The 15,763-nt window shown below is 35.9% G+C and overlaps 1 protein-coding gene across 1 annotated transcript in view; it reads right to left on the reverse strand.

The window, feature by feature from the left end:
• Nucleotides 1-15,763, reverse strand: part of CTNNA3 (catenin alpha 3) — a gene marked incomplete at both ends in the record, with an annotated part of 396,193 nt that overhangs the window by 116,509 nt on the left and 263,921 nt on the right. Inside the window, one exon of the mRNA XM_079535369.1 lies at nt 9,413-9,569. Within this exon, the coding sequence (XP_079391495.1) occupies nt 9,413-9,569 (157 nt within the window). The remainder of the gene's footprint in view (nt 1-9,412; nt 9,570-15,763) is intronic.

Consider the following 15,763-nt stretch of genomic DNA (forward strand, 5'->3'; position numbering starts at 1 on the left):
GAACTTTCTCTATCAGATAGTGTTACTGTACTTCTTGTATATGTTGTAGTTTTTATGGAAATAAATAGAAGCATTACTTTTAGAGTGAGCTTTTGTACACCAAAGGGAGGTAGAAAGTAACACTAAACTTTCAATTAAAACAAAATGGATACAATGAGTAGCAACAAGCTACCAAGAACAATATATTAATCCAAGATTTCTAAGGAAATTTAAATACAAATAGTTGAACTACAAGTTGTAGTATTAATTTCTGTCAATGTTGATAACACCATCTTTTAAAGCGCTTGGTAGGGAGCAGGGGAAGGAGAAATCTTCATATGCCTTGATTGGGCAAACTGGTACTGTGAACAGGGAGCACGTATACTTTAGCATAGGTAATTTTTATCTCCCTTGAAGCACTTTACAGTCAGGTCAAACAAACTTGAGAGAAATGGAATTGAAACAAATTGTACAATCTACCTTCTGTTTCAGCACTGTTTCTCTGTGTTTCTCTTCACTGTTCATGCATCTCTACACAGATTTCTTACAGGCTTACTGTTTCATGGCACAGCATAGTATTTTGCTAGGGCAGATGCCAAGATGACAGCACAAAAATGCCAAGAAGTCACCATGAAAACGTTATATTTAGGCCTAAGTGTCTGAACAGCATTTTAATTTTTTATTTTTATCTCCATTGACATGCTGTCCATAAATCTATAATTAGTAATTTTTGCAATGCATCGATCTATGAACTTGCAACATAGCATTACAGTGAGCCAGAACTTTGAACTGTTGATGGAAAACTAATTATATCACGAGAGATAAGCACACCAGAAATCTAATTCATTATTCCATTACTCCTGGTCCAAGAATATGCGGTATGTTTTTGCAGTTTGAGCGACTTCAACAGTCTAGCTTGTTATCTTAATGACTACCAAAGTAATCTGAAACATGAGTCTGATCAAGATCAAAAATTCAACGCTAAGGGTACTCGCAGGTTGAATCTTGGCATTGCAATTCATTGCATTTTGAGCACTATTAAGCAAGTGGGGTTTTTTTTTGTTTTTGTTTTGGGGTTTATTTTTGTCTGTTTGTGTTTTTGGTTTTTTTTGTTTTTTTTTTTAAACATAATAGAAGTTGTAACAGGGTCACAGGGTTAAAAGAAAGGTAATAACAAGTTTTGCAACAAACAAAACCACAGACACCTTAGATCACTTAATCTAGAGTCCTGATTGAAGGAGAACTTTTCCGAATCCAAGAAATGGGCATTATAAATGTTTGCTTTGCAGACAATAAAAAGAACTCCTCTCTCTCCTCAAAAAAGTAAATTTCTTAAGAAAATTCAGATAGCTTTTTCAGTTTCTTGATGTGACAAAAGGTACCATGATTGCACTTTACACAACAGTTACCAAAACAAGAGTTTCTCCTTCCTCCAGGAAAAAGGAAAAGGAAAAGGAAAAGGAAAAAGGAAAAGGAAAAGGAAAAAGAAAAAGAAAAAGAAAAAAAGAAAAAAAAGCCTGTCTATCCACTATGATTCCAATCATATAAACAAAATAGCATACAGGAGGTACTGCACAAAAAATTTCTATGCTTACCCACAAAATGGGCACTAAAACCTGAAGCTACAACGCACCACTAACTCATCTGGGAAAAGGCCTTTCTACAAAGGCTTGAGTGCTTTCCACATTCTCCAGCAACAGGAATGGTCAGGAACAAGGAGGACTTTCCATGTAAACAAAACCACAGACCTCTAATTATACATCTCATTCTTATGAATAAAATTCTGAAACATACAAAAAGACATCTAGCTTAGTTAAGTGGTATCTAAATATTATTACCGGTTGCACAAGTTTTAAAAAGAAATCCTACACACAACATTTAAGTGATGCATACATGTTCCAGCAGTACATTGATGTATGCAGCCTCTGGTGAAAGAAAGTTGATGCCAATCCTGAACATACCCATTAACAGAAAGACCTCTGATGGTCCAACACCACAGCTACATAAAGGTATCTGTACCAAAACACAGTTTGCTATAGTTTGAACTAACGACAAACATATTCACATAGTATATTCGCTAAGGCACAAACACACTACATGCTTTCTATGATATGCATTTAAAAAAAAAAAAAAACTTGCATTATATGAACAGCCCAGTTTTGTTTTCCTTCAGGTGTAAATAAAAAAAAAAAAGGAACCATATATAACAGAAAAAAATCTCACCAATGTTGATGAGTATCATCAGCATTCATAAAATACCCATTTGTTTGGTTTTAACCAACGAAAGAAAAAGGATTTTTATACCAAATAAATAAATAAATCAGCTTTTTCTAGGAAACATACAGAAAGTGTTTCTTGAGAATTCCTTCAAACAGTGTGATGCTGAACAATGTTGAATGCTGATTCAACAGCAGAATAGCCAACAGCAGAGACGTGGGAGTATGGTTTTATTAAAAAAATATTAAAAAATTGGCAATGTACTGGCATTGAACAACAACAACAACAACAACAACAAAAAAATCCACAAATCTTGAATTTATGGAGACCAACTAATGCATGTCACCACAATGAGGTGGTGGGTAGTGTGTTTCAGCAGTGATAACAGCAAGAGTAAGTCATCTCTGCTGGTGCAGATTTTTACAAGACATGCAGGCCCTTGCTCGTTGCTGGCCAAAGTACAGAGCTAATGGTGGTAACTATGTTGAAAAACAGCTAGGAATTTAATCAGAATTTTTTCTATCAAATAGTGTCATTGTGTTCTTTGTATCTCTTGTAGTTCCCATGGAAATGAGTAGGAACCATTACTTTTGGAGCAACCTACATAGCTGGAAAAATTAGAATAGCAATGACAGAAACATGAAAGTAATTGTGCTGGGAGTTGACAGGGAGGAAGACTGTTAACCAGTGGAATTTTATTTGTCCAACTCACCTTGAAATCTAAGCAAAATGTAATGTTCTTGTTTTAGCAATCTGTAACAGATTAATTTGTTTGAGCACAGGGGATCCTTCAAACACAACTGGGAAGAGATGCACTCCTGCAGGGAGTCAGGGAAGCTCAGCTTGGCATAGCATCTATAGACACTAGAAGAAAAAGACCACTGTGAAAAGAGAAACCAACTACCCAGCAACCACTGACTTCCTTCACCTCACATGTATTCCAAACAAAACTTCTGAAATCTCATAAATCTCCAAGCAGGACATGTTTATGCAAGTACAGGAAAGCACACCTCTGTGAAATATGAGTTTGACAAATATATTTATTTTACGTGATAAAAATTTAGAAGTCATTTTGAAAGAAAGTTTAGAAGATCACTGAAAAAACTGCAGTCAATGGCTCAATGTCCAAGTGGAAACTGGTAACGAGAGGCATGTCCCAGAGATTGGTGCTAGGACCGGTGTTAACATCTACTGTCCTGGTAGGCAACACGGACAGTGGGATCAAGTGGACCCTCAGCAAGTTTGCAGACGACACCAAGCTGAGTGGTACAGCTGACACACTAGAAGGAAGGGACGCCATCCAGAGGGACCTGGATAGGCTTGAGAGGTGTGCCCATGCCAGCCTCATAAAGTTCAACAGGGCCAAGTGCGAGGTCCTGCATCTGGGTCAGGTAATTCCAAGCACAGATACAGGTTGGGCAGAGAAAGGCTTGAGAGCAGCTCTGAGGAGAAGGATTTGGGGATGTAAGTTGATGGAAGACTCAACATGAATCAGCAAGGTGCTCCTGCAGCCCAGAAGGCCAACCGTATTCTGGGTTGCATCAAGAGATGAAGAGATGTGTAACCACCATGTCAAGGGAGGTGATTCTGCCCCTCTACTCTGCTTTCATGAGACATCGGCTGGAGTACTGTGTCCAGTTCTGGGGCCTCCAACACAAGGACATTGGAGTGGATCCAGAGGGCTACAAAGACAATGAGAAGACTGGAGCACCTCCCCTGTGAGGACAGGCTAAAAACATTAGGGCTCTTCAGCCCAGAGAAAACTCTGGGGGAACACTGCAGCAGCCTTCCAACACCTGAGAGGGGCCTATAGGAAAGCTGGGGAGGGACTTTAGAAGGGTAGTGACAGGACAAAGGGAAATGGTTTTAAACTGGAAAAGGGTAGATTTAGACTAGATACTAAGAAGAAATTCTTCCTGTGAGAGTGGTGAGACACTGGAACAGGTTGTCCAGGACCAGACTGGATGGGACTTCAAGCAACCTGGTCTAGTGAGAGGTGGCCCTGCCTATAATAGGGGATTGGAACTGGATGATCTTAAAGGCCCCTTCCAATCCAAACCATTTTAAGATTCTATGAAAAGAGGGCTGGAGCAGTTCTCCTATGAAAAAAGGCTGAGAATGTTGGGCTTATTCAGGCTGGAGAAGAGAAGGCTCCAGAAAAACCTCATAATGGTCTTTCAGAACATAAAGGGTATCTACAGGAACACTGAGGACAGATTCTTCATCAGGGAATGTAGAAACAGAACAATGATTAATAGCTTTAAACTAAAAGAAGGGAGACTCAGATTAGGTATAAGGAGACAGTGCTTTACTCAGAAAGGCACTGGAACAGGCCAACCAGAGATGTTGCGGAAGAAACGTACATGGAAGTATTCAACTGGTCTAGTGAGATGTGTCCCATCCCTCTCATCCCTCCTCTCCCCCGTCCCTCCATGGCAGGGGGTTTGGAACTACATAGTTTATTTCAACACAAATTATTCTACAATTAGATGCAAAAAGGAAAATCAGACAAAACTATTTTTCACCTTGCCTAAGGCAGCCAGGGAGTTTCTGTTCCTGGAGATCTTTAAGCATTCTCTCAACAAGACCCAAGTAAGCTGATCTAATTTGAAGTTTGTCCTGCCCTGTGCAAGATGTTTGATTACATAATGAAGAGTTTTCTTCTAGAATCTTTTATTCTTTCATTCTACTCTCCTGTTTTGCAATTTTGTGCCTGTTGCAATTTTCTGTTAATAAATTTCATACAATATCCTGATTCCTAATTAACTATTAAAGATTGCTATTAATTGTAAAAACTGCGTTTAACAGCATAGACTTCAGACCTTAAGAGACAGTGTTAGCAAAGAAATGAAATTGCATATTTACTGGTCTTGCATTTTCACAGTAAACTACATTCTTAAACCCAAGCTTTTGTAAAAAAAGACAAGGGAAATTATTTTTTTTTCAGTTTGTTTTTGCTACTGTTAAGCTGAGGAAAATTTACTGACACCAAATAAAAACTACATTGCAGTAGCAAAAAAAACATGGTCACTTAGTTCTTGTTCGGGCCATAAAACCACATAAAATTTGTATCAGTGTGTCATAAAGATTAATATCCACATTTTTTCTTACTTTAATAAGCTATCCATAACTGATAGGCAGACAGCAATTCTCTGTTCCTAGGAACATCTACCAATAATGGTATTATTATTTGTCACATTTCATATTTGCAATGACACAACTCATTAGCACTTTTTCCTTTAAAAAGAATAGGCATTCATTTAAATTGGCTATTTGCAATCAGACCTCTTTCTACCTTGTAAGAGAACTAATTTAATCTGTCTCTGAAGCACAGTTTTTCCTTTAACCTGAGGGATCACCTAAATAAATAGAACAAAAACGAAACAGATAAACAAAAAAAAACAATTTCATGAGGATAGGTGCATCAGAAAACATGACACCAATCTACTTAGAAAAATAAGAACAGCTTAATTAGTACATACAATAACAGTTAATTATTAGTACCTTTCTTTTCCCCTCGGTTTTCAAATGCTCACAATTCCCTCCAGTCTTTTTATCTGCAACAGGTTACTGTCTCTTCCCTGTGCTACATCAGAAAAGGACATGTATCACAGGAGCGTGGGAGAGTTTTTCAGTACCTTCTGCTTCAGCAACCCCACAACTGGCTCATGAAGAGTAATGAGGAGGCCTTTTTGCATGGCTTGATTATTCTCCATCCTTTTAGCTATACTACTCCTAATTCCATTTATTTTTAAGACAACAAAACAACATATTAGATTAGTGAAACAGAAACTAATCCAGTTATTGCTGAGCTCTGCACAAAATTTTAGCAATGCCTTTAGTAGGAGCTACATTATACCTTTGAGATGTGTATAGCAGAACACACCTAGAAGTGTTCAATTTATGCCTCCAAATCATCAGTAAACGACAAAACTCATTAATAACACTGTTTATAAATAAGTTGCAAACCAAGCCTCAGGTAATGCTGTGTGAGGAGATACATAACATGAACCACAAAATATATCTTCCTAACTCTTACCGGGTTTGGAAAGTATGTTTTTCAATCTGGAAGAAAAATCTGACCAATCAATCAACCAGAGACGCATTTTAAAATAAACTCTTAAGCAGCCAAACTAATGTAAGATTTAGAAACTTGAATCACCAGAATTAGTAGGGAAAGTATGTGCTCAGTGTTTACAGAAAAAAATGTATAATGTTTTTGTACTAAAGATCTACCATGAGAAGACTAACCACTTCCCATGCCTGGAAGAAGCAATCGCACTCAGCCATTAAAACCAACTACATACATCTCATACTCCGAGAAATCCCAGTATCAACTGTTAAATAAATAAATAAGTCATGTTATTTGAAAAACACTTTTCCAATACAGTTGTGTTGGCATTCACTGTAGAAAAAAATCTTAGAGAAAAAAAAAAAAAACAGGTCCATTATCAATCTAATTTTGTATTCTTCTGACATTAAAAAACAGAACAAAACAAAATCACTCAACCTGTATTATCCCTTTGAATGGCTTCAGTTAGGGAAGGGACATTGATCATCCAGTTCCAACCTCCTTCCTTTGGGCATGGCTGGCAATTACTAGATCAAGAACTGAATCAGGCTGCTCAGAGCAACCATCCAGCCTGGCCTTGAACACCTCCAGGGATGGGGCATCCACAACTTCTCTGGGAAGCCTGTTCAGCATCTCACAACCCTCTCGGTAAAAAAGTTCCTCCTAACACCTAACCTAAATCTCCCCTCGTTTAGGTTAAAAACATTCCCCCTTGTCCTGTCACCACCTATCCATGTAGAAAGTTGATTTTCCTCTTGTCTTTAAGCTCCCTTGAAGTACTGGAAGGCCCTTATTTTACTGAGTGACTGCATCATTCATTGTAATTAGTCTAAATAATCAGCTCTATGCATTAAAAAAAAAAATCTTCTCAAAGGAAATAAATGACACTGTCATAAGGTAACATCTACTCAGCATTCACTTAAGTGAAAACATGAAATGACAATGTACGAAAACATCCTGACAAAGCTTACAGAGGATGTTTGACACATGGTTTAAAGTACATGGATGTTCAGTTCTTTGGACCTCATGATACATAGGCCTGCACACCACTGCTACTTAAGTTATAGCTTTCTGTTTTGTGAACTGTGAAACACTGAATCACTCCACTATACTCAAGTAATGTAGAACAGACCCAAAATTTATGGGTTTACTCTGAAACAAGTAATTGTCCACCAATGGATATTTGGATTTTTGTCCAAATGCTAATGTATTTTCTAACATTACTCTTCAAACCAAGGAAATCATAAAAAAAATATCTGAACTTTGATATTTAAATGGATCACACTTGCGTAGTCAAAAAGAAATGTTTAATTCAGTGAATTTGAATGAAGAATTTTAAAACATAGAGTATTTCATATTAGGTAGAAATTTTAGGATTGGATTTATTATTGAGAAAATTGACCTCTTTCTTCACTTTAGTAATGGTTCTGGTATCACAGAAATTTCAGATTTGCAACCTCCCGGACTGCGTAAGCAAAAGGAGGGTTTGTAATCAGCATCTATTAAATACAATCTCAGGTTATGTGCCTCTATACTAAAATGCTTAGATAACATTTAGGACAGGAGCTCAACAAATAATCAATTCACACTATTTCTCAGGAAATTCTACATTGAAACCTAAATCACCTGGTTAGGTATACTAACCAACCAGTGTAAAGCAAGGAGAAGATCTGTATCTAACAACAGGCAAACTTAGAAGGAGCCTGAAGAGCCATCTCTGCTTATGGTTTTTGCACCATCTCAATCAATGGTTCAATCACAAGAGAAATACCATTTGCTACTCAGCTACGGGGACTCCAGTCCAGCAGTTTCAAGTTATCATAGTAAAGATGGTACTTTTTAAAATACACAGGAATATACAGGTAAACTTTAGAGCAATCAATATAAAAGGTATGACTAGTTTGGGTTTTTTTGTTTGTTTGTTTGTTGTTGGTTTTGGACAGAAGTGCATTTTCATTTTTAATGAACAATTAATGACTTGGGAAAATGAACTTAGTTCAGCCTTCACCTGCAATGGTTTCAAACTATGGACACCTGCAGAACTGCTCATGTTATACACCACTGCATGAACCATATAATCCTAATAAATGGAATTCAGCACTATGTACTTGTAAAGAGTAGAATGGGCAAACATATGGCACATCAGCCATAAGGAAAAACAAAATTTAAACCACTTTTTATGAAGATGACACAAGTTGGTTTCCTGCCCCTATTACTCTAAAAGAAATCAAGTGTAGTTTTGCTCATTGAAGTGCAGAAATGAGAACAGGGGTTTAGTAGTTCCTGTTTCAATGCTGAAGACATGCTGCTTCAGAAAATAATATCATTAAGGTCTCTTCACTTAACAAATTTTGAAGTATATTCCTCTAGACAATTACATAGCACTAACATTTCTGGAAATACTACAATGCATCTGTTTCGTTTATAAGGTGTTTTTAAATGTATCAACATAGAAAAGTAACCCACGTGATTTCTAATTTCTATGTGTATCACAAAAATTAGTGTAGAACCAAGTTTTACTTACTTACACAAAAGCATATGAACATCCAGAAAAACTCTGGATGACTGGAAGCTTGGTACGTGCACAGCTCAAGGAAAAAACAAACTATTAAACTGATTCAGTGCCATTTTCTTTTCCCTCCTGAACTCAAAAATCATCAATCAATTCATTAAGTGTCCTAATGAAAGCTTCTGTTGGTATTACCATTGTAAATTACAACAGCTTTGAAAGTTTTGGATCTATTGAATACTAAATTACAATATTTTTCATAATGTTACAATGGGAGGGAAGGGAAATGCCCAATCTTCTATGTATATACACACTGGTATATACTTCTTTTCACAGAAAAAGACTTCACACAGCACAGAGGATTTTAAAAGTTAGAAGCAGATGAAACCATAAGATTGGATAAATGCATCCATTCAAATACCGCAATTGTGCTTCACACATATACAGTTTGTTCAAATGACTTCTACACTGTACAGAGCAGAAACACTTACCATGCCAGTACATTTAAAACATACAGTAGGCCTCACAAAGCCTTAAACAAACTGATCTTGCTGGTTTCCAGTTGAAAAATGACTCTCCTGTGAAAAGTTTTTGAAGTACATAGAAGAATAATCTGATTCTAATAGTTATCATACCTGATACAGCAAGGAAATCATCAATACTTGTTATGTCATCCACAGCTTCAGTAAGAACATGGATATGATTCTCCCATATGCTCCTATACATCTCCATGTTGTTTTTTACAACTTGACTTTTTGGTCTTGCAGAAAGAGCTAAAGCTGCGTTAATAACCTGTGCAAAACAAACAAATAAACAAACAACATAACTAAATAATTATGTATTTTGAAACAAAGTTTTCTTAAAGCTTAATAATGCAGAGCAGCATTTATGTTGTTCCAACTCTTGTTTTTCTCACTGCCAAACTATTATCTGTTAGGCGTTGCTAAAGCTAACTTCCTTTTTAGCTTCATGAAATATGAAGAGCCTACTATGGAGTATTCTCACTAAAAGAGATATTAGTTTTTATCATGTAAAAGCATGTTGCCGGGTCAAGATACATAATCAATGGCAAGGAAATAACATGTAGGAAACCTATACAAAGGTAGTATCATTCTGGTATTTCTAAATTAGTTACGCCTAAAAGCAATAGATATGTTCACAATTAAGAGAGTAGATTCCATCTCTCCTAGAAAGAACTTAATGTTAAACAAAATACTAGATCATAAGGTTACTACTTCATTAGATATCACTTACATCAGTTAATTAGCTATAGACTTTTTTTTAATGTGCCTTTTTATTGATGTTACATCCAAAAACATTATATAACTCAAACTGTATTATTTATTGGGGGAAGAGGTTGAAATACTACCTAAAGCAAAGAATACAAAGAATCAAAACAACATGCCACACTAATCCCCAGTGCTGAGGGTATATATTCACGAAACAGTTCAAGTATCATGCCACTGTAACAACTCCACTAGGATATTTCTCATCCTTGATTCAAATGGTGCTTCTTTATACTATTACCAATCCTCTTGACTCTGCTTGGGATTATAAACTAAATGTGTGATCAGTTTTAATTGGTTGGTTTGTTTTGGTTTTTTTTTTTTTTTTTTATTTTTTACCTATTACACAACTGGTAAAATTTAAGTAATTACACATTTTAGTAACATTCATGCTCTCGTAACCCAAAAACATAGATAGGCCTTCAGAATAAAACTTCTGGGACTGAATCTTTTACTAACAGCTCTGCTAGAGAAGAATAGAACATCCTATTATTACTTTGCCAGGTAGATGGTGAAGGAAGAGGGTATGTAACTACAATGTAGATAAGAAAAAGATTTCTTCAACAAGTGCATAAATGTTAAAAAAAAAAAAAAAAAAAAAAAAAAAAAAGACCAGTATAAAAGCATCCTACTCTCTAGCAGGAAAATCAAATTTGCAACAAGAAAAACAAACTTAGAATTGGAACCAGCTGGATAGATAGCAGCAAAAATAAAAATTTCATATTTACATTACACAAGCCAATAGAAGCAAGTCTATCATGGCAACTGATTACAACATAGAAAATACTATCAGAGAAAAGAACAGAGAAGCATAAACAGAAACAGCATCTGAAAAACATGAGGGCAAGTGTTTTGCTCTACTTTAGAAGTATTCATCTTTTAAGTGCAATATCTCATCCACTTCGGAGCGCCATACTTCTAAAAAAACACAAATCATTCCTCTCCCATTCAAGAGAGAACAGCATCAATTATCATCATCATAGATCCAAAAAAAAAAGAAAAAACACAAATCTGTGAGAAAATTTGAAAAAAAGTCACTTTTCAGGAAAAGCTGAAGACAGAGAGCAGTTGTAGTCATTAAATGAAAGTTAAATTGTGAAGGGAAAAAAAGCAACCACCAAAAAAGACACACATACAAAGAACCCACCGCAACAGCAAAAAGTCAAACCAAACAAACATTATCCATATTGAGCTGGCAAAAAGCTCTCCATTTACCTAAAATTCTCTGACATAAAACCAAGAACTTGTTTTAGATTACAATAACAAGTGCAATAATTGGTCAACTAAGGAAGACTATATAACTAACATTTAATCTGCTGCAAATAAAATAGCACCAACGTGGTATAATATACCAACATACTAAAATGATTTTCTATGTATTTTCATAAAACAGGAATTTAATAATCACAGAGGTGCTACTTAATTATTAATAATGTAACAAATACACTTAAACATTGTTTAATTTAAACAGTTTGGTTGTCTTCTAAAATGCAAGGAGGACCCTTACCACTTTGAATTACTAAAAGTTAGCAGTAACTTACACAAAATTATCTTCTCATTTGGAAAACAAAGGTATGCAAACTTATGTTTAAAGCTATGAAATACACCAAATAAAGCTCAATTTGTCATGCTCATTTTCTAGATTACTAATACCTAAATTACTTAAATTAGACTTTCAGCTCTTTAGACAATTAATTTTGACTTAATATTTATATCACTGCACCATGCAGATAGCCTTAAATAACACACTATTAAGTTTTCACAAATAAAAAATTTTAGGAAAGAACCAAATTATCAAGTTAATACTGATTAAATGCAAAAAGTAAATGCTAGGGAGAAAAGCGCTCAACAGTTGAGCAATTAGAATCTGAAATTAGTGGGTCTTCTTTTCAAAGCTGCACAGCCTGTTTTTTAAATATCTGATGAAAAGCATCACTTACTGTGCATCTATGATATGATGGAATAGTCTTAAAACAAATCAAAAGCATCTCAAAATGAACAATCACCAGCTACAGGTTAAGGTGTTTGCTTACAAAACAAAAGAAGGGAAAAAAACACAGCTCATGAACCACACCACATACATTTAAAGGCAAGTTTTGTCGAAGACTAACACAATCTACTTAAAACAAAGCCACTGACTGTTAAAATAATAGATGTGACAAGCCCCACAGCAAGTGTCTGACAAAGTACTGATCTAGTTACATCCAGAATGGACTTAGAACTGATGACTCCTTTTCCCTTTCTAACTAAAATGGGGTTTATGCTAAACATGCAATTGTCCCCCTTGTTTTCAGACATCTCTTCAACCTATTCCCCTTGCCATGTATTACACAATCTTATTTTATCCATATTCCAGATCTGCAAAACATGCAGAAACATCATTTAGCAGCTGTACCATCTAGCAGCAGATCTGCCCCAATGGTACAATCCCACCCCTAAAAACAGGTGCACTCGTGAAAACCATCATCCAATTCCCCACTCAATTATATTTTTTAAATGCAATCATCAGTAAACATACTCTGCTAAAATGCTTAATGTGTGGACGGGAACTATTTTTTTTTTGAGTTTTTATGCAAATTTCTCTCCTCCAATAAAATCTAAAAAGAAACATGGTAAATCCCAGAGAGATGAAAAGCCCTTCCAAAATGAATGCTAAGTACAGTTTGGATCACTGCAAAATCATGGATCATTTTATTTCTAACATTTGAAAAAAATGGGAAAAAATGAATATTTTAAAAATAGCAACAGCACAGCAATGCTGACGTGAATAAAAAGATCGGTCATTTCTACTCCATCAGAATGCATACATTAAAAATGAGTCACCGGAGACCCTGAAAGGCCTATTTGAAGACAACAGCAAAGGTGCTTATATTCTAGGCATAAGCAAACTATCATTGCAGCCCCTCTGCTCACATTCCCATATGCACTATCCATTTGCAGCATCATTTCTTTGGGAATATAAGATCTTTCCCTGCAGATGTTTATTCATGCTCTGATAGCCAACTGCTTCTGGCTTCTCAAGTCAACAGACTGCTCAAACTGCTGAAGGCTTCAATTTCCATATACCTATATTGCTTCTACTACAGGCTCTGCAAGCATGTAATATTTTTTGCAAAGAAGCTGGGAATTTAAGAGGTTATTAGCACTCATTTTTATTAATATTCAGCATTTTTCTCTGTTACTGTTATTCCTCTGTATATAACCTTTGACACTGAACAATGTACTTTGAATACATACTTCAAAGTAGGCAGTAACACATTATGATAAAGCCATCCTCAACTAACATATGGTTTTACCAGTAATTCAAATTACTTTCTCTGTTCATTAAAATAAATACTTAAAATGAAAAAGATACAACCACATCAAGTTTTTAAACTCCGCTTCACAAGAGCTCTTCAGTTGTGTTGCTACCATATCTCTCAGTACTGTATTGATAGTCAACCACTTATGATTTCTATTCAATTAGAGGTGATAAAATATAATAAAAGCAAAGTTAAACTTTAAACGGTAAGAAATTGCACCCTGTGGTGATTACAAGTGACTTGGGTAAGACAGTAATGAAAAAACCCTATGTGTACAAAGGAATATACAAAGTAAGAAGGAAAGGACCTGCACTGAAATCCTCTTTCTGTCTTTTACTCTCTATATCAACAGTGAATAGTTTCACTTCCTAACCACCATTCTACCCAGTGCAGAAAAGAAGCATGAGGTGTTCTCAATGCCTCATTTCAATTTCCTGACATGAAAAATCAAGTAGGAAAATGAGAGAGAAAACATGATGACTCAAGATTTGCACTCATATCGTGTTTTTAAAACAGTTCTGCATTTAGTGCTTCAGAAGTACCACCTCTGTAGTAGTGCTTATCACATCCTGCAGATCCTCACAGAAACTTTCTGTGTATGCACGGAGCATAAAAAAAAAAAAAAAACATCAGTCTCCAGTTTTGTGGCCAAACCTGTTCATTCATTCCCTTCCCTGTGAGATGGGGGAACAGACACACAAACACACACACAAAAAAAAAAAAAGCCCACAGAACTCATGACTTGAGATAAAACTTTTTACTGGGATAAAGAATAATAGTTATGACTGTGTGTGCATGTGCATAACAAACAATGCACAAGCAAATGCTCACCACCTGCCAAACCAAGAATATATAAAGCAGGTTTATATGTAAACCATGGAAGAATTGATCCTGCATTGGTAGAAGAAAGAAGAGGAAATGTGGACTACGTGATCTTTAAATGCTCACTGAAGGCTTTGTTCTTTAACCTTACTGAAGTATCTCCATTTCTGAGAAACCAATTTCAGTTGCTGAAAAGATTACTGCAGGGTTCAGAGCAGACTAATAAAAAATGAGAAATAAGGTGGCACTGAACTTAGGTTATTGAACAGAGATCCTAACATAATTCTGAGACAAGTAAAAATGAAAATTGAAGAGGCATTTTCATTATTTCAGTTTGAAATATTACAGAAGTGCAAAAGAACTGAAAATGCGGGTAAGTATTCATCATCCACATTTGGGTGTGTACTTTGGAGTTTATTTGAATGCCTTTTCTTGGACCATGTAACTGATTGGCAGACTGTCACAAACTTTGTGTTTATCACTACACAAATGTAATGTATAAAAGCCACTTGCAGATCATGTTACCTCTCTTTGCCTCTTTCAACGACATTTTAGCATTTTGGCTTCCAGGAACAAATCGTTTCAACACAGACTGGTAGTCATTTGCTGCCTTGAACTTGATGCTACTTCTATGGAAACCATTTTAAACTATAATTTAAAAAACCTGAAAGCTCATCAGAAACATGAATTGGCCAAATTTGTAAGATTTACCTCTCTACACATCTCTAGGATAGACACTTCTCTGAAAAACATGCTATTATTCCCAAAACTCACTGAAGTCTGTGCCTGCACAGGTGATGAAAGGGGAAGGCGGGTGTGAAGAAAGGAAAATTTGTGTCTACTTTGCTTTGAAAACTTGTACAGAAGACACTACAAACTGCCAAAAGCTTGGTCCTTAGCTGCAACTTACACATCATACATGCACATAGAAGAGTGTAGACCACACAGTTCTAACCCTGGCCATGCTACAGATATACTGAACTTGTCTCTACCTCATTCTCTTTCTACTGTAGTACTAATAGAAGTAGAAACTTAAAAAAAAAAAAAAAATACTACTATGAATAAAATGGAAAAAAAAAAAAGAAAAAAAAAAGCCATCAGGTATACTAAGCTAGGTTTCCTCAGAGGTAGCTGCAGTGTTACCTGAACACTGACAAACACGTTCCTCTACTGCTGCACCAGAACTTGCCAGATTTGGAGCACCCATTTGTTGTTCCCTGCAAACAATACTGTTAGCTGCCTTGAAGGCGCTGAAGCACCCATGAGGATCCCCATCACACACCCATGAGGATCCCCATCACACACCCATGAGGATCCCCATCACACACACAATATTTCTTTTGGAAACCATCCCAAAACTTGGGAAGCTGCAGATAACAATGCTGTGCTCAATATCAAGAAAGAAACTTACTGCACATGGAACCATATATGATCAGTTTGGTTTCAGCTTCTTGCTTCAATAAGAGTAAAATGTTCCCATCTCTGCTATTTATACTTCTCTATTACCGCATTCTACAACTATACATATTCTCAGTTCTTTATTGCTGCCCTCCCCTATTTTCGAAAAAGACATGTG

The sequence above is a fragment of the Tetrao urogallus genome (genome assembly GCF_951394365.1).
Source record: "Tetrao urogallus genome assembly, chromosome: 5".
Lineage (NCBI taxonomy): Eukaryota > Metazoa > Chordata > Aves > Galliformes > Phasianidae > Tetrao > Tetrao urogallus.